At 42.8% G+C, this 17889-nt stretch overlaps 1 protein-coding gene and 1 long non-coding RNA gene across 6 annotated transcripts in view; one reads left to right on the forward strand and one right to left on the reverse strand.

Moving 5' to 3' along the window:
* Nucleotides 1-5857, reverse strand: part of LOC129537730 (CD302 antigen) — a 126787-nt gene extending 120930 nt beyond the window's left edge. For 4 of the 5 annotated variants that reach the window (XM_055397455.2, XM_088829630.1, XM_055397454.2 and 1 more), the window contains exon 1: nucleotides 5276-5508. In XM_055397455.2, the coding sequence (XP_055253430.2) occupies nucleotides 5276-5369 (94 nt within the window). In that variant the 5' untranslated portion in view covers nucleotides 5370-5508. Of the gene's footprint in view, nucleotides 1-5275; nucleotides 5509-5763 lie in introns of those variants that run through there. The other variant, XM_055397453.2, reaches the window with a different exon arrangement.
* LOC148778575 (uncharacterized) lies at nucleotides 5803-8570 on the forward strand. Its single transcript, XR_016035667.1, has 3 exons — nucleotides 5803-5931; nucleotides 6652-6757; nucleotides 8434-8570. It is a non-coding gene; the product is annotated as an uncharacterized LOC148778575 (long non-coding RNA).
* The last annotated feature ends 9319 nt before the right edge of the window (nucleotides 8571-17889 follow it).

A 17889-nucleotide genomic window follows, 5' to 3' on the forward strand; every position in this document is an offset into this window, starting at 1 on the left:
CATGCAAAACACTCAGAATAGTATACATATTTGTTATTGTCATTGAGTGAGATCTCCTCCTTATTTAATGAGATGAAGAAGTTCCTTAGAGCTTCTTTAGATAAGTGGCCTCTAGTCAATGAAAAATATCCTGAGCTTTTTCAGGACACAATTCTGTCCAGATTGCACTTCGGCTACTACAGCAAGGTAATTATTACATGACATTAATGTGTCTGAGAGGAGACAGGGTATAAAAGTGGGATAAAGGGATAAGAGGCAATGGAGGTCTGGGTTCTGAGTGTACGGAGACCTGTGGCCAGCTCCACTGTCACACCTCCAGGAGGTGACAGGAAGCCCCTGCAGAAGGGATGCGGGGACTGACCATCTGTATTACCCAGGGAGGTAAAACCTGAGCTCCAGGAACCACCTGACTCACAGAATTCAAGACCCAGTAGGTCTGGACAAGGGGAAACTCAGAAGTAACCAGCATGAGCTGAGCAAAGGGCGGGATCTCCCTGAGTGTTCCCTGGGCAGTTGTGTATGAGTTGGGGAAGACCTCAGTAGTGACAGAAACTGAATTTCTGTTAACCTGGTAGAATAGGACCTCAGAATGAAATTTAACTTGATTTTATGAAAACAAAGTAGTGCAGTGTTTCTTGCACACCTGAGTCTGTAGAGCAACATTCACATCTGTTATAGCAAATTACAATAGTACAATGTGGTCAGTGCTTTTACAAAGAAACATTTTGTGAAGGTATAGCACAGAACATGTTGATGACCTGAAGCAGTTTAGACAAATGTTTAAGTAATCTTTGTCAAGGAACCAAAGGGTTCTGGAGAAGGAGCTGTAAAATTTTAGTTCCCAAAAGGTACTTTCATTTTGATGCCAGTGTCACATTCAGTGGTTTTACTAATACTAAACACCTTTTCTAATAATAATTCATAGGCTTGCAGAGTTAAAAATTCTTATACTAAGGACTGGAGGGGAAATTTCACTATGCAAATAACACCTATATGATTAAGTTCAATTCCAGTTTGAACTTCAGACAGAAGTTTTGCTTGTTTTAAATAGCAATAGCAGCACCAAGCAGAGAAGGCAATGGCAAGCCACTCCAGTACTCTTGCCTGGAAAATCCCATGGACAGAGGAGCCTGGTAGGCTACAGTCCGTGGGGTCGCTACTAGTTGGACACGACTGAGCGACTTCACTTTCACTTTTCACTTTCACACATTGGAGAAGGCAATGGCAACCCACTCCAGTGTTCTTGCCTGGAAAATCCCAGGGACAGGGGAGCCTGGTGGGCTGCCATCTATGGGGTCACACAGAGTCGGACACGACTGAAGCGACTTAGCAGCAGCACCAAGAGAAACAACAGGAACCAAAGAGCAAAGTCCTTTAAAACCTGAAGCTATTTCCACTTTCAAGTCGCTGTTGTAAAATACTGCTGAGCATTTCAGTTAGATCTGTTTGAATAGCAGCTTCCATCCCTCACTCTTCTTTGACATCACTCTGCTGTTTCCTGTCTTACGGACATAATTTGGGCAGACAGTTAGCCAAAAAAAAAGGAAAACATATTATCTTAGAAGATATCAGACCATGATGTAACTCTTTGCCAATCTATTCCCTCTCACCTCTCCTGTGCACCAAAGTATCAGGTTCTGTAGCAGAAACAAAGAAGTCGGCTTCTGCGGGAGAGTGGGCAGTGCACCCCGGCTGGCTTTCCCCTCTCCTGCTCTGTAATCTCCCTGCTCTCCTTCCTGGACACTTTGCTCTGTGCTCTTTGACCCAAGATTTTCCAAGTTGCCTTTGCAGAATCCAGTGGATTAGTTACAGCACTTAGAACAGTGGCGAAAGCAGTAGAATAAGGAGTTAGGGGTCCTAGACTGAAGCTCAAGCTCTGCTGCTGGTTAGCTGGGACACCTTGGGGAATTCAGTTAATCTCCCCAGGGTCTTCTCATCTCCAAATGTGAGATGAAAGCAGCAGAGTATAAAAATCTAAGTTACTTCCAGTGCTAACACCCTATGCTCCCACTAATTCAGTTTTCCTAGCCTTGCAGGTTTTACAGGTCTCTGCTAAGGCCGCTGCATACTGTTCTTGAACAGACGTCCACAGCTTCATTACGTCATGCCAGCACCATTTTAGGTCATTTGAATCTCATCTGTACTGGGCATGTGCACTTAGGTGGCAGTGCTGCCTTACAAGCACTCTGGAAGAGAAAAAACCCTTACCCTTTCCCATTTGCTTCCCTGGTAACTCAGACAGTAAAGAATCCACCTGCACTGTAGGAGATCCAGGGACAGGAAGATTTAATCCCTAGGTCAGGAAGATTCCCTGGAGAAGGGAATGGCTCTCCACTCCAGTATTCGTGCCTGGAGAGTTCCATGGACTACAGGAGAGGGTTCCATGAGTCAGACATGACTGAATGACTAATGCTTTCACTTTCATTTAATATAGGTGTAACTTCTAGGACACCCATGGACTTAACAAGGTTGTAGAAATTCTGAAAGACTGACTATAGGAGAGATGTGGAGTAGCTATGTTGAAAAGGAGTTGCCAAGCTTCTAACATCTATGATTGTAGATACTTGTCTCATTCTAAACCTATCTTTTAACCACATATGTAATATCAATGCTTGACACCTATAGTGATCACTTAGCTAATACATTAATTATTGATATGATTTAAGGAAACTTGTTATTAGCCTTCATATATAATCTGCAACCATTCATACATAATATATAACCTAGGGAGAGTCTTGCAGTCTCATGATAGTTCCTTATATCTTTCTTTACCCTTACAAAGAAGCTGTTCAGTCTGCTCCAGTCTTGTGACCCTATTGGGAAAGTAGGTTGGGGTGGGGGAGATCTGAAAAATGTGAAAATAATTTTAAAAATTTGTTAAATAAGGGTCTATGAAATATATCAGAAATGTATTACACTTTGAAATGGTGATTACAGAGCAATTTATAAAACAGATTCTTTACTGACAGCCTTATATTGCATCTTATTCACTTTATACTGGCTCTAAAGGGAATTTTAATATTTACCTACAAATACAATATTGGGACAAGTCTAAAAGACAGAGGTTGATGAAAAGAAGACTCATCACCTCATCATCCCTAGAGCAGTTTTTTAAATGTTTCATTTTATATAAACATTCTACTGGTGTTTAAGGGGAAATAGCTACATACATTATCATAAATTGAAAATGAATTTTTAGACCATGGCAGGAAAGCTCTTTCTTACTGTCTGATTGTTAAGTAACTCCTGCGTTACAAAACCCAAACCAAAGAGCTCTGCACATTCCAAAGGGAAACTGGACCTCAACATTTTATAACTCAACTCCACATGGAGAGGAGATGGTTTGGGAAGGCAAGAAGGATGAAGATTGCAACTTTTTTAGTTTTAGGGGAACTTCCTGAGCCCACACTGTTAAGCATTTCGTGGAGCTGCTACTATATATGAAGAGTGTACACTAGGAGAGACCCAGAAGTCTGGACTTGCCAATTCAAAAGCAGTCCTAAAGTGATGGTTGGGTCCAGAGCAATGTACTAGGAGTCAGAAAGTCATGGAATTCAGATTGGGTGGTGTGGGCTGATGAAAACCTCAGGAGTCTCTGAAAAATTAGTGTACTTCAAGGTGCTAGCCCTCCAAGGTGGCAAAAAAGCTAACTAAGCAATTGGCATCCTCCCAAGGACACAGAAGTACTTCCCCTGCATCTGAGTATTGGAGACCTCCTGTACAAACCTAGCGGCATACATGTGATGAAGCACATACCATCACCAGCATCATGAAGCTGACATAGTGCCAAACAAGCTACCCAAGTGGCTGAGGTTTCAAAATTCCAGTGCTTCCCTCAATAGGGCCACAAGTCTGACCAGAGCAGGTGCTCAAGGTGGGGAAGGGTGCAGGAAAACAAACATCTTTGAGAACCTCCTGCAAGAAGAATGGCATTAAGTTAGTGCTCTTTGCTCTTGGTTGATGAGAGAGGCCAGGAATTGCAGAGACTGCAGAAATTAAGAAAATCTTGAGTTCTATGGGGGAGACAAAAGAGATAAAGCACATGAACATGGAAACCAAGTTTAGTGATTGAAAGGCTAGTGCGTTTCCACTACAGTTAGCTGCTGCCATGATCATTTTCTCCCTGGATTATGGGGGCAAGCAGAACAGAATTCTCACAGCAATAAAGGCCTTTTGGTAGTTTCCAATATGGGGAATCAAAGAAGAATGCAGAAGGCTGAATCAAAACAAGATCAGCGATAAAGTTCTTGACATAGATAAGATGATGCTACTCGTGATCTGAACAATCAGACAGTAACTCAGTCTAACTGCAAAGAAAGTAAATACCACAAGCAAACTGAAGTTTTTCAAAAACTCCCTTGACCATCTTTTACTTCCTCATTCTGACATGATGACAGAAGTGGTAGGTGGGGACAGTTCACTAATTGCCTATGAAGCAACCAGACTAAGAAAGAAAGTCCTCAGCACACCTTTTGCCAAGGCAGAAAGATTAAAGGCAAACTCCGGGTGCTGCCAAGGGGTGGGGGTGGGGCAGGCACTACTCAGAACATCGGCGAAGGGTGTCTGCTCCTCGTCCGGCTTCTCAAGTGAGAGGCAAGCGGTCTCTGGGCAAGCAACCTGGGCTCCACTGCGGGAACTTCGGCTCTGGGGTCGGGGGTGGGGTAAACGTTTGGAGCCCGATAATCCAATTAGAAGAAAGAGTCGCTGCTCGAGGCACTGGGGGAGGGCATCATATCAGAGTCTTGGCCATAGTCACTGTAGGAGACATGGCTTTTTGACGGGCACCACGAGCAGGCTGAAGTCGGAGAATCGCTGTTTCATTCTGGCGCTGTGGGTGGAAAGCTCCTCTTGACCCTGAGTGCCCAAGGTGACCGAGGGGCGAAGGAGGGCCGCGACGGCGGGATGCGGCGTGAGGCGGGTGGGAGGGTGAGCGGGCTGTTGAGAAGCCCTAAACCCTAGCGAAGCAAGATCTTAGAGGAAAGGACGAGGAAGGCGCGGGAGACTCGTCCAGAAAAGACCCTCTGGGTGCCTCCCCTACGGTGGACTCCAGGCCCTCCGCACGAGAAAAGCCCTGCGCGTCCTCGCCCCACCCCGGGCTCCTCTAGGACTCCCGAGGGTAACGGAGCGCCTTCTCCCCGCACCTCCCTTCCGCTCACTTGTCCAGCAGAGGTGCCAGGACCCCGGCGCGCAGCCCGAACCCGAGACGAGAACAGTCGGCCGAGCCGGCGGCGTCGAGGGCCCGGCCCGGCCGGCCGGCGGACGCGCCCGCGGTTACCTGAGCTGCCAGAGGGCTCCACCAGCGCGAAGCCCGGGAGGAGCAGCACGAGCAGCTCCGCCGCACGGCGAGGGCTCGCCCAGCGCGTCCTCATCCTGAGCCGGCCCCGGCGCTTCGGTCGGGTCTCCGGGGGCACGCGGCACCCAGCCCTCCGGGTGCGCCGGGTCAGCCCTCCGCCGCCTTGGCCCCCAACCCCCGGCCTCCCGGGCGCCCCGGGCCCGCCCCCGCCGCCCTCGGCCAATCGGATCAGCCCGTCGTGGGTCCCCGGGGCGGGCGGGGCCCGGAGGCGGCGGGCCGGACACCCGGCGGGAAGACTGCGCGGGGAGAGCGCTGCGCACCTGCGCTGGGCTGCCCTCTAGGTTGGCGAGCAGAGCACCGCGCAGACTAGCGGGCCAGGGGCATGCCCCGCCGCGTCTTCAGTAAAGTTGAGGAGACGCGGCACTGCCTGGGACTTGGCCCCGCCCTGGTGGGTGGTCTGCCTAACGCACCTCAGTCAGGCACGGCTTCTTCCTTTCGCGCAGCTGGCCTGGAAAGGCACCCGCATCCCCTTGTACCCGAAAGAGCGAAATGCGCACCCATCCTGTTGCGACTGTGGTCGAGCCAAAGAATTCAGTCGTCCTTGGCACCGTCCTGAGTATCTGATAGTGCAAACAAAGGTGAGGTCAATGAGGTTGCACCCGCACTTGTTAAAGTATTAAAAGCAAGAGCTATTTGAATGACCCTATAAGACTTTCAAGGATGACTAAGTCGTGTAACTCTTTGGCCTTTACAAGTAAGCTCTTTTCTTAATAATTAAACAACAATTATAATCCACTAGAAGTGTGGAAGTCTGTATCCAAAACTGGTCATTGTGAGAGTAGACTTTATCCTCGGCTTGTGGGAATTGATATCATAAATAGGGTGATCTGAGTTGCCTGTGTGCTAAGTCGCTTCAGTCGTATCCGACCCTTTGAGATCCCATGGGCAGTAGCCCGCCAGACCCTCTGCCCATAGGGATTCTCCAGACAAGAATACTGGAGTGGGTTGCCATGCCTCCTCCATGGAATCTTCCGGAGGCAGGGATCAAACCCTAGTCTCTTACCTCTCCTCCATTGGCAGGCGGGTGCTTTACCACTAGTGCCACCTGGGAAGCCCCAAGCTCTCATTATAAATGGCTATCATAAATAAGTGATCTGAGTTACCTGGATATGAATATCCTATATTTTTAAACCTGCATTTACTAAGTGCATGGTGTGTGCCTGGGATGACCTTCCACCCTCCCCAAAGGGTGAATTCTTCCAGGAGGAAGTGAACAGGAAGTTTACCTTTTCTGATTCCAACCACTAAGGCTTGGCTGATGGCTCCCAACTCTCCCTTGGCCCTGTTCTCTCCCCCAGGCCGTTGCCTTTAGGTTCAGTGTGTATACTGAGCACCTGCCAGTACAGGGAACTGGGCCCATCTCATCAAGGGATCAAAGGAGGACACCCTGCCTGCTCCAGCTTAGTGAGTATTGGGGGAGACTAAGGCACGCACAGTTAACTCAGGGCAGAATGAATAGGGAGAGGCCACAAAGGCAACACCTCACCTGGGCCTTGTTGTTGTTTTGTCGCTACGTCATTCGCAACTCTTTGCAACCCTATGAAATGTAGCCTGCCAGGCTCCTCTGTTCATGGGATTTCCCAGGCAAGAATACTGGAATGGGTTGCCGCTTCCTTTTCCAGGGGATCTTCCCGACTCAGGGTTCGAAGTGGGGTCTCCTGCATTGCAGGCAGATTCTTCAGCATCTGAGCTACCAGGGAAGCCATGGGTAATAGGTAGGCACTTGACCAGGCACAGCTGGTGGGAGGAACATAGTGACAGAACAGAGGCAGGAAAAGGCAAAACAGTCTCAGAAGACAGTCAAAGAGTCTAGTGTGGTTGACCTGCGGGATGTAGGTGTGTGTTGACAGAAGCTGTCGTTGGGACCTAAGTGAAAATGACAGCAGAAAGGTGAGGTGTGGCTGCTTTGTGAAGTGCCTCGAACTTAAAGACGTTGACTTGATTCTCTGCGGAATGGGCTGTGTCAAGTTTTTTGTTAGGCAATCTGTTGTTGCTCTGATTCCCTCCACATCTGTGACTGCTTACCTTTCTCATCCTGTCTAGCTTGGAGCTCCTAGAGAGCAGTGATCTGATCTTCTTCGTTAACACTGAGCACCAGGCCTGTCCCAGAGCGAGCTCTCACTAAATATTAGTTTACTTTGTTAATGAATGCCTGGAGTTGGTTTAGGGCTGTGTGAGCTCCAGCTTACACTGACCTGCAGCAGCTTCTCAGTTGACCTCGCTGCCAACCCTCAGGCAAGCGAAGGCTTCCAAACGCTTTGAAGTATGCCTCCTTCCCTTTACTCACTTCCCTTCAGCGCTGCCTGCTTGCAGCCGGGCTCGCTAAATGGAAGTTCAGGGGGATTGTGGCGAACCCCTGAAATCCTATGCAGCTTTATGAAAGCAATTTCCTTCTTTTCCTTTTTATTTTTCAATAAAGAGGGGTCCAAGGCTTTCTTTGAGAGTCTCAAAGAAAGTCATTCCTTCAAAAAAGGAAGAATATTCCATGTGAGATAAAGCAAGCCCCTCTGTGACCCAAGCTTTTGTCTTAAATTACCTCCTAAGTCACTCCTTGATTCAAGCAACCTGTCTAAATCTGTCCTGCCTTTTCCTAGCTCTGCCCATATATTATATTTTCCCCTTCAGGAATGCCTGTTTTCTCCCTCCCTTGTCTTAGTTTTCCACCTCTCCAGTTAAGGCCCTGCTCAAATCTCATGTTTTATATAAAATGTTTCTAAGATTGTCTCTAATCTTTGAGGGTTCCAAACATCTGTATAAGGTACATTCTGTTTGTTTGGTACTTAAAGCGTGGTACCTCTTGCAGCTGCTTTTTTCTGTAAGTACATGTGCATAGACATTCCACCCAGGTTATAGATCCTAAACAAGTATTTATTGTCTATGGTGACAATAGAAACAGTGTATCCTTTAAGTCTCAACTTGAATGTCATTTCCTCGAAATCTTTCATGACTCTGCAGGCTGGTTAGCTTCCTCTTTGACAGGTTCTCAGTGCATCCCACATTCGTCTTGATAGCACTTAGCAACAGCCGGATTAAATAATTATATGCCTGCTCATTTGTTGAATGTCTGTCTCCCTCCCCAGGCCACAGGATCCTGGATGTGGTGACTGTATTTGTTTTAGTCACTTCTATGTTCCTAAGTACCAAAGAGTCGGACACGACTGAGCGACTGAACTGAACTGAACTGATGTTCCCAAGTACCTCGCCCATGAGATGTTGGATGAATAAAAGAATAAATACCTGATAAATGCCACATAAAGGATGAATGAATAAATAAATACATAGGATACTCTGATTTCTCTTCAGCTCATATAAATCTCTTGTCTTTTAAATACATGGTAAATGCCTCATAAATGGTTCAGACAACAGGAGGTCTAAGTATTTAAAAGAGGGAGAAATCAGCTCACATGAAAGGGAGGGTCTGCAGGCCTTGGATGAGTACCATTCAGTAGATAGTAGGTAGAGGGGAACACTCCAAGCTGATGCATGATGTGAGCAAAATAATAGACATCTGCCTTCTGCTGGGTGCCAGGCCCTTTTGTGGAGCATTTCCCATGTGCTCTATTAGCTAATAATCATTCTATGAAAGTGTTACTATTATCCTCATTTCACTAGTATTTATTACTGTTGTCTTCACTGTGGAAACTGAAACAACACAGACAGTATCAACAACTTGGTCATGGTCAGTAGCCATGGTGAAGGTACCAAGACTACATAAATGTGTGTGATTGTTACTGCTATTTTCTCCCCATTTACAATTAGGGAGAGGGAGGATGAACTTTTAGGACCTCTAAAGTCATGTTTTTAATTACGAAGTATATATCATACTTAAAAAAGAGTAACTATGCTTGTGGGCCTCTGCCTTACTCCCACACAGAAATAACACTCCTCTGAATTATTGTTCTTTACACTTTTCCATATGTGATTCATTCCTTAAACAGTATATATAACTTTGCATGTTTTTGAATTTTATGTAAATACGATCATTTACAGTTTTTTCTTACTTATCTTTTTTGCTCAAAATTTCACCTGTGACATTCATCTGTGTTAGTGTGTGTGGGTACAGTTAATTCATTTTTCTTTGGTATGCCATCATAAGAATAAAGCACACTTTACCCATTCTCCTGTTAGTAGACATTTAGGGTAGGTTTTAGCTTGGTGGTTTGCGGTCCCTAGCAATGCTCCTATGAATGTTTTGTACACAACTCCTCTGCACATTGCTGGATTTCCCTGGAGGGTAAATCTTAGAAATGGAATTGCAGGAGCACAGGATATATTCAGCACCAGGATTATTAGATGATGTCAGTGTGCTTTCCAGTCTGCACGCCCAGTGATGTGCACATGTGTTCCCACTGCTGAACATTTCCATCAGCACTTGGCTTTTTAACATTTTTGGTGTGAGGTGAAATGGTATCTGATTGTACTTTAAAGTTCCATTTCCCTAATTACTAACGCGGTTGAACACGTTTTCCTATGATTTGTTTATTTGTGTTTCCTTTTCTAGTACTTGTACAGGTTATTCATTTGTTTTCTCTAGGATCCATTCCCTGCCCTTCCCCGCCTTGACTCCCAAGGGCCTGCTTGCATTGCTTGGGTTCCCTCACCCACTGCCTTCTGATGAGGTTCAGCTAATGGGAGTTGGCAAGAAATAGAATTTGGGATGGGGAGAACCCGAGGTGTTTCTCTCCTCTCTGCTTTGCCGCTGCATCTAGCAGTGCTATGTCTCCGCTGTGGTTCCAGTTCTGGCCTGGAGGTCTCATCCTTTGTGGTCTAGTTCCCACCAGAAACCCCTGTTTTGCTTCTAGCTCCTTTTGGATAGTTCCTTCTATAAGGTTCTAGCTCTATTGAACCACCTAGCATGGGTTTTGTTCTCCTTATTGGACCTTGGTGACACTGATTCAACTTACCAAAAATTGTACCCGAGACAGCATCCAAAAGTAAGTAAGAGGTAAACAAGAAAAACTCCAAATGGAGCGTATTCAACTGCATAAGGTGTTGTGGTATAGGAGACCCAGCATGGGATGCATTTAAATTGATGATGCCCACAGATAGTCCCAGGTGTAGTAAGGAGAACCCAGGAGTCCAAGGCTTGGTCTAAGAATAAATTTTAAACAATTCCCACTACACTTTGATAATAAAGATCTGCACTTATTCTTGGTCATAACTAAACTCATGAGAACTAGTTGTGAACAGAGACACTACAGTGCGAAGATAAGCTTGTAATTCATCCACTTAAAAAGGCAAACAAACAAAAAATATTAACGATTCTTCTTGTTAAAGTAAACCGAACTTCCTTCACAGACTTTATAGAATCCTCAGATGAGGAAATGTTAGGGTGTGTATAGAACATCGACACAAGAGACTGGACTGACAGTTGACAACCAAAGCTGACTTAGTCACTCGCTCAGCTTAACCTCATGCACAGATAGCGAGGAACTGTGGAATTACAGAGCTTGTAATGATCTTGGAGTCCAGTATCTGCCCTCTCGTTTTATAGATGAGGAAACTGAGGGTTCAGAAGTTGCAATGACCACTGTGGATATGAGAAAAATTAAAGAGGTTATTTGTAGACTCCTGAGATTCATGCTGCTGCTGCTAAGTCACTTCAGTCGTGTCCGACTCTGTGTGACCCCATAGACGGAAGCCCACCAGGCTCCCCCGTCCCTGGGATTCTCCAGGCAAGAACACTGGAGTGGGTTGCCATTTCCTTCTCCATGAGATTCATGGGAAGAGTCCAAAACATGATGAAAGCACTTATGGCTGGTAAGCTACTTCTGATAGGAGGTAGAGGTGAAATTTGGGTGTGAGATGGTGATGCAAGAGTGGGTCATAGGTCAAGAGGATGCTGATGTTGGTGGGAGTTGTGTACCTCGTAGGAGTGTGTTGCAAAGATCACTGATGTGTTTTGGATAGCGGTACAATATCTCAAGCATGGTGGGAAATCTCTAGGAAACGTTTTCATCAAACATGCATGCTTTGAATAATAAGGAAATAATTGTAGTGGTACAAATGATTTTCTGGATGTAGAAAATGTGATGAAGGGATAAGTTTTGATTTTGCCAGAGACATATATTCACTGTGGTTTGTCAAACAAGCAAGAACTGAGGTGATGTGTTTGCTTTTACTTATGTAATTGGAGGCTCTTTCCTCAGGTTTACTAAATCTATTGCCTAAATCTGTTCTAAGAAAACAACAGCTCCAGTGATAAATAACCAAAGCTCAAGAGTCCTTGCTCCTCAGGGAAACTGATTAGGTTTTTGTGCTTTAGAACAGTTATTTCCCTAACTTTAGCAGAAGATAAAGAAGGTCAGGTTTTTCAGCTTTGGAAATCAGAGGTGATCTGACCATATACCAGAGCTGACTTATAGCCCAGGGACAAAGTTCAGAATACCTAACCTGTTGCTGCTGCTAAGTCACGTCAGTCATGTCCGACTCTGTGCGACCCCATAGACAGCGGCTCACCAGGCACCTGTCCCTGGGATTCTCCAGGCAAGAACACTGGAGTGGGTTGCCGTTTCCTTCTCCAGTGCATGAAAGTGAAAAGTGAAAGTGAAGTTGCTCAGTCGTGTCTGACTCTTCGTGACCCCATGGACTGTAGCCTACCAGCTCCTCCGTCCATGGGATTTTCCAGGCAAGAGTACTAGAGTGGGTTGCCATTGCCTTCTCCGACCTGACCTGTTAGTTAAGGGTAAAACTAAGAATGCTGGATTACTAAGTTTTAGAAATCTTTGTGAATTGTATCATAGTCTGAATCCTACTAAGAAATTCGAGTACCAAGAGGTATGACACTATGACATTACCAATTTATCAATATTACCTTCTATTTGCGTTTTGCCAACTTACTTATATCCCCGTAAAGAAGATGGTTCAAACTGTTTGCTTTTCAGGACCCAGGTCTGTCTCCCCCTGGGCTTCCTTCATGGAGAGGAACGTGCTTCTTACTTCGCTGATAGGATTCGTTGTTGTTTAGTTGCTAATTCGTGTCTGACTTTTGCAACCTCATAGATTGGAGCCAGCCAGACTCGTCTGTCCATGGGATTTCTCAAGCGAGAATACTAGAATGGGTTGCCATTTCCTCCTCCAGGAGATCTTCCTGACTCAGGGATCAAATCTGGGTCTCCTGCTTTACCACTGAGCCACCTGGGAAGCCTGCTAATGGGGTAGAGTTTACTTGACGTTATTTCTGCTGCTGCTGCTGCTGCTAAGTCGCGTCAGTCATGTCTGACTCTGTGCGACCCCATAGACGGCAGCCCACCAGGCTCCTCTGTCCCTGGGATTCTCCAGGCAAGAATACTGGAGTGGGCTGCCATTTCCTTTTCTGTTAGTTCAGTAGATCTCTATTTTTCTCTCTGTAAACTTATCTTTTTCTCATCCATGGAAGAAAAGCCAGACTCCCTTTTTTTAACATATGTGTGCTTCTAATCCTAATTATCTCCTCTTTAATATTTTTTGTCTCTCCCTGTCTATGAATCTGAGGAAGAGAGACTCTGAGTATGTTTAAATTTTTAAAAAAAAACTTTTTCCTATAGAATGTAAAAACTACACCCAAAGTATAGACAATTGCTATTCACATTTCTTTCTTTTGACGTTTATCAATGTGTTTGACCAGTCTTGTTTCGTCTGTGCTCTGACCCACTCTCCACTTTTCACAGATTATTTTGAATAAAATCTTAAGACATCAAATATTTCATCTGTAAATATGTTGGCACACATCTCTAAAAGGTGGCTCAATGGGTAAAGAATCCACCTGCAATGCAGGAGACTCGGGTTCAATCCCTGGGTTGGAAGACTCCCTGGAGGAGGGCATAGCAACCCACTCCAGTATTCTTGCCTGGGAAATCCATGGATAGAGGAGCCTGGCAGGCTACAGTCCATGGGGTCGCAAAGAGTCAGACACGAAGGAAGTGACTGAGCACACATGCACGCGCTGAAAGATCACATAAAATACGCAACCTTAGTACATTATCTCACCTAAAAACATGGACAACAATTCCATAATACTGTTAACATTTCCCCAATTCGCTTATAAATGTTTTGAAACTTAATATATTTGAAATAGTATAGTGAATGTCCATGTAACACTACTTAGGCAAAAGTGTATAATATTTCCAGAAACCCTCCAGAAACTCTCTCTGTGCCCCCAGCCCCCTTTTTAAGTCACACAAACCTCCCTCCTCTCAAGAGGTAGCCACTATTTGCATTTTCATTGTAGTAATGTCCTTAATAGTTAGAACTCCTACAAATAGACCCCTTTAGGTGTTGCCTATTTCTGAACTGCATACAGATGGGTTCGTGATCTGTGTATTTTTTTACATCTGATTTATTTTATTCAAAACTGTATTTGTAAAATTTATTCACATTGTTGTGTGTAGCTGTGCTTTTTTTCATTTTTATTGCTGTGTATGTCCCATTGTATAAATATACCACAATTTGTTTATCCATTTGATGGATGTTTCCAGTTTTTGACAAATATAAATAAGGCACTTTAAGAACTGTTGTACAAATATTCTGATGTACAAGTATATGTGTTTGTTTTGAGTATATTGTAAAGGTGGAATTGCTTGGTCACAGGATTTATCAAATTTTAACAGATAATTCATACTATTTTCCAAAGTTCTTTTGCCAATTTACTCTCTAACCAGCAGTGTAGAAGAGTTTAGTAGCTCTGCAATCAAACCAACACTTATATTTTCTGACTTTTAAATTTTGCCAGTTTGGTGTATGGGGTGGTATCTTCTTGTGATTTTAATGTTTTTCTGTGATGACTAATGAGATTGTGTGCCTCTTCCATGTGTCAATTGGCTGATTAGATATCCACTTTTGTGAAATATGGGTTCAAGTGTTTTGCCCATTGAAAAAAATTAGTTGTCTATTTATTATTGATTGTAGAAACTCTGCATACTTTAGAAATTATTCCTTTCTCAATTATAACTCTTAAAATATCTTTCCCTATTCAGTGGTTTATGTTTTTAAGCTTCATTAAAAACATTTAAGCAAAACATTTATATGTTTTGTTATATAACATATATGTGTGATATATAATACATACATAACTATATATAGTTACTTCAACTTAAGAATATGTATTCAAATATATATATTAAATGCAATGATTTAGTATGTAACTTAATGAATTACCACAAAATAAAAAAAACCTAGGTAACCAAATATCACCAGCAATAAGGCATGTTGATATCATGTACCTTCTGTATAATATAATGAATAAGACTCATCAGTTTTGTGCTACCTTTTTCTCAAAATCCGTAACTGCAGTTTAATCATGTGAAAATATCAGGCAAACCCATGATGAGGGATATTCAGCAAAATACTTGACCGTTACTCTTCAAAAGTGCCTGGATCCTGAAAGAGAATGATTGAGGAATTGTCTCAAAGAGGAGGAGACTAAGGAGATAGGACCAACTGAATAGAATGTGGTATCCTGGATTGAATTTGGGGGAAAGGATGTTAGTGAAAAAACTGGGGAGATTGAAATAAAATCTATAGCTTCGTTATTGGTATTGCACAATATTAGTTTCTTAGTTTTGAGGTGGATTTTATTAGCCCTCCTTAACAGATGAGGAAATTGAGACTTAGATTAAAATTTGGTTAGATGGTTAGGAAGTGGCAGATTTGTGACTCAAAGGCAGGTAAGAAATCACAGCAAGTTTTTTTTTTTTTCTGCTTTGTGAAATACATTTGTCTTATTTTTTAGCTTCCACTGTAAGTGATAACAGTATTAGTCTTTTTCTGTTTGATTAATTTTGCAAAGCATAGTACTATTTAGGTCCATCCACATTGTTGCAAATAGCAGAATTTTGTTGTTTTTATGGCTAAGTAATATTCCATTGATATTGTAATATTAATATCAATGGAATATTACTTTATCCAATATTTATTGTCTTTATCCATTCATCTGTTGAGAGACATTTGGATTACTTCCATGTCTTGGCTATAGTAAATAATGTTGCTGTGAACGTTGGGGTGCATGTGTCTTTTCAAGGTAAGAGTTTTTGTTTTTGGATATATAACCAGGAGTGGAACTGCTGGATAATATGATGGTTTTGTTCTTTGGTTTTTTGACGAACATGTATAGTGGACATTTTCTATTGTGGCTGTACCAATTTACATTCTCACAGTGTACAAGGGTTCCCTTTTCTCTGCTTCCTTGACAATGTTGTAATATATTTTAGATCTTTTCAAAATTTATTTGGCCGCACAATATGCAAGATCTTGGTTCCCTAACCAGAGATCAGACCTGTGCCCCCTGCAGTGGAAACATGGAGTCCTAACCCCTGGACCACCAGGGTGTGACAGGTGGTCTTCTGACAGGTGTGAGGTGATATCTCATTGTGGTTTTGGTTTGCATTTCTCTAATAATTGTCAATATTGGGTGCTTTTCATGTGCTTGTTAACCATCTGTCTGTCTTCTTTGGAAAAATGTCTATTTAGGTTTTTTGTCCATTTTTAATTGTTTTTTTTATATTGAGTTGTATGAGCTATTTATATATTTTGGATATTAATATCTTATTGGTCATATCATTTTCAAATATTTCTCCCATTTAGTAGGTTGTTTCATTGATGATTTCCTTTTCTGTACACAGGAGTGTCCTGCCTGTGTTCTCTTCTAGGAGTTTATGGTCTTACATTTAGATCTTTAAGCCCTTTGAGCTTTTTTTTTGTATATGATGTTAGGAACAAAGCTTCTTTCTTAACTGTAATACTTACAAGCAGAGCAAGCTGGAGGGTGCAAAATCTTTCCCCCACACCTTCCCCAGTGCATCCCAAAAGATGGATGAGAACTAGAGAAGCTCCACACCAAAGGAAACAGTGGAGATGAATTAATAATTGATGAACACAGGATGAGGAAACTGGTGGCCATGTGACTCCTTGGGTACATGCATGAAACTTTTTCTAAAATATACAATAAATAGGAGAGAAATTGCTAGATTAAGATTAAGTTATGTGTTTAGATCTTTAATCCATTTTGAGTTTATTTTGGTGTATGGTGTTAGGAAGTGTTCTAAAGATCTAAATGTAAGACCAGAAACTATAAAACTCCTAGAGGAGAACATAGGCAAAACACTCTCCGACATAAATCACAGCAGGATCCTCCAAGACCCACCTCCCAGAATATTGGAAATAAAAGCAAAAATAAACAAATGGGACCTAATTAAAATCAAAAGCTTCTGCACAGCAAAGGAAACTCTAAGCAAGGTGAGAAGACAGCCTTCAGAATGGGAGAAAATAATAGCAAATGAAGCAACTGATAAAGGATTAATCTCCAAATTATACAAGCAGCTCCTGCAGCTTAATTCCAGAAAACTAAGTGACCCAATCAAAAAATGGGCCAAAGAACTAAACAGACATTTCTCCAAAGAAGACATAAAGATGGCTAATAAACACATGAAAAAATGCTCAACATCCCTCATAATCAGAGAAATGCAAATCAAAACCACAATGAGATACCATTTCACACCAGTCAGAAAGGTAGGCTGCTATCCACAAGTCTACATGCAATAAGTGCTGGAGAGGGTGTGGAGAGAAGGGAACCCTCTTACACTGTTGGTGGGAATGCAAACTAGTACAGCCACTATGGAGAACAGTGTGGAGATTCCTCAGAAAACTGGAAATAGAATTGCCATATGATCCAGCGATCGCACTCCTGGGCATACACACCGAGGAAACCAGAATTGAAAGAGACACATGTACTCCAGTGTTCATTGCAGCACTGTTTATAATAGCCAGGACATGGAAGCAACCTAGATGTCCATGTGCAGACGAATGGGTAAGAAAGCTTTGGTACATATACACAATGGAGTATTTCTCAGCCATCAAAAAGAATGCATTTGAATCAGTTTTAATGAGGTGGATGAAATTGGAGCCAATTATACAGAGTGAAGTAAGCCAGAAAGAAGAACATCAATACTGTATATTAACGCATATATATGGAATTTAGAAAAATGGTAACCTGAACCCTGTATAAGAAACTGCAAAAGAGACATAGGCATTTAGAACAGTCTTTGGGACTCTGTGGGAGAGGGTGAAGGTGGAATGATTGGGGAGAATGGAATTGTAGCATGTATATTATCATAAGTGACCAGCCCAGGTTCGACGCATAAATTTTCCTCTGTTCATTTCTTTGCATTTGTGCTTTTTTAATAAAATTCTTTTTTAGAAAAAATAAAATAAAATAAAAAAAAAAAGATTAAGTTATGTGTACTCAACTTGTTTTAATGTTGCCAGTTGCTCACAAAAACTGTACAGTGTGAACTCTCAGTTTCCACTGTTCTACATTGTCATCAGCAATTGACTGGGCATTCTATGTGCATTGCCTTTTGAGCTTTTTCCTTTGTGAGTTGACAGTTTTGTTTTGCTGTCTTTCTACTGATTTGTTTGTATTTTTCTTATTGGTTTTTAGGCATTCTTTATATATTCTGGATACCAAAACTTTGTCAGTTATATGCATTACATATATCTTTTACAGATTTGATGTGCATCTTTTTTCTTTTAAGGCACCTTCCAGATGTTTTGAACTTTAA

The sequence above is a fragment of the Moschus berezovskii genome, chromosome 2 (assembly GCF_049115385.1).
Source record: "Moschus berezovskii isolate FMDL1 chromosome 2, NW_MosBer_1.0, whole genome shotgun sequence".
In the NCBI taxonomy this organism is placed as follows: domain Eukaryota; kingdom Metazoa; phylum Chordata; class Mammalia; order Artiodactyla; family Moschidae; genus Moschus; species Moschus berezovskii.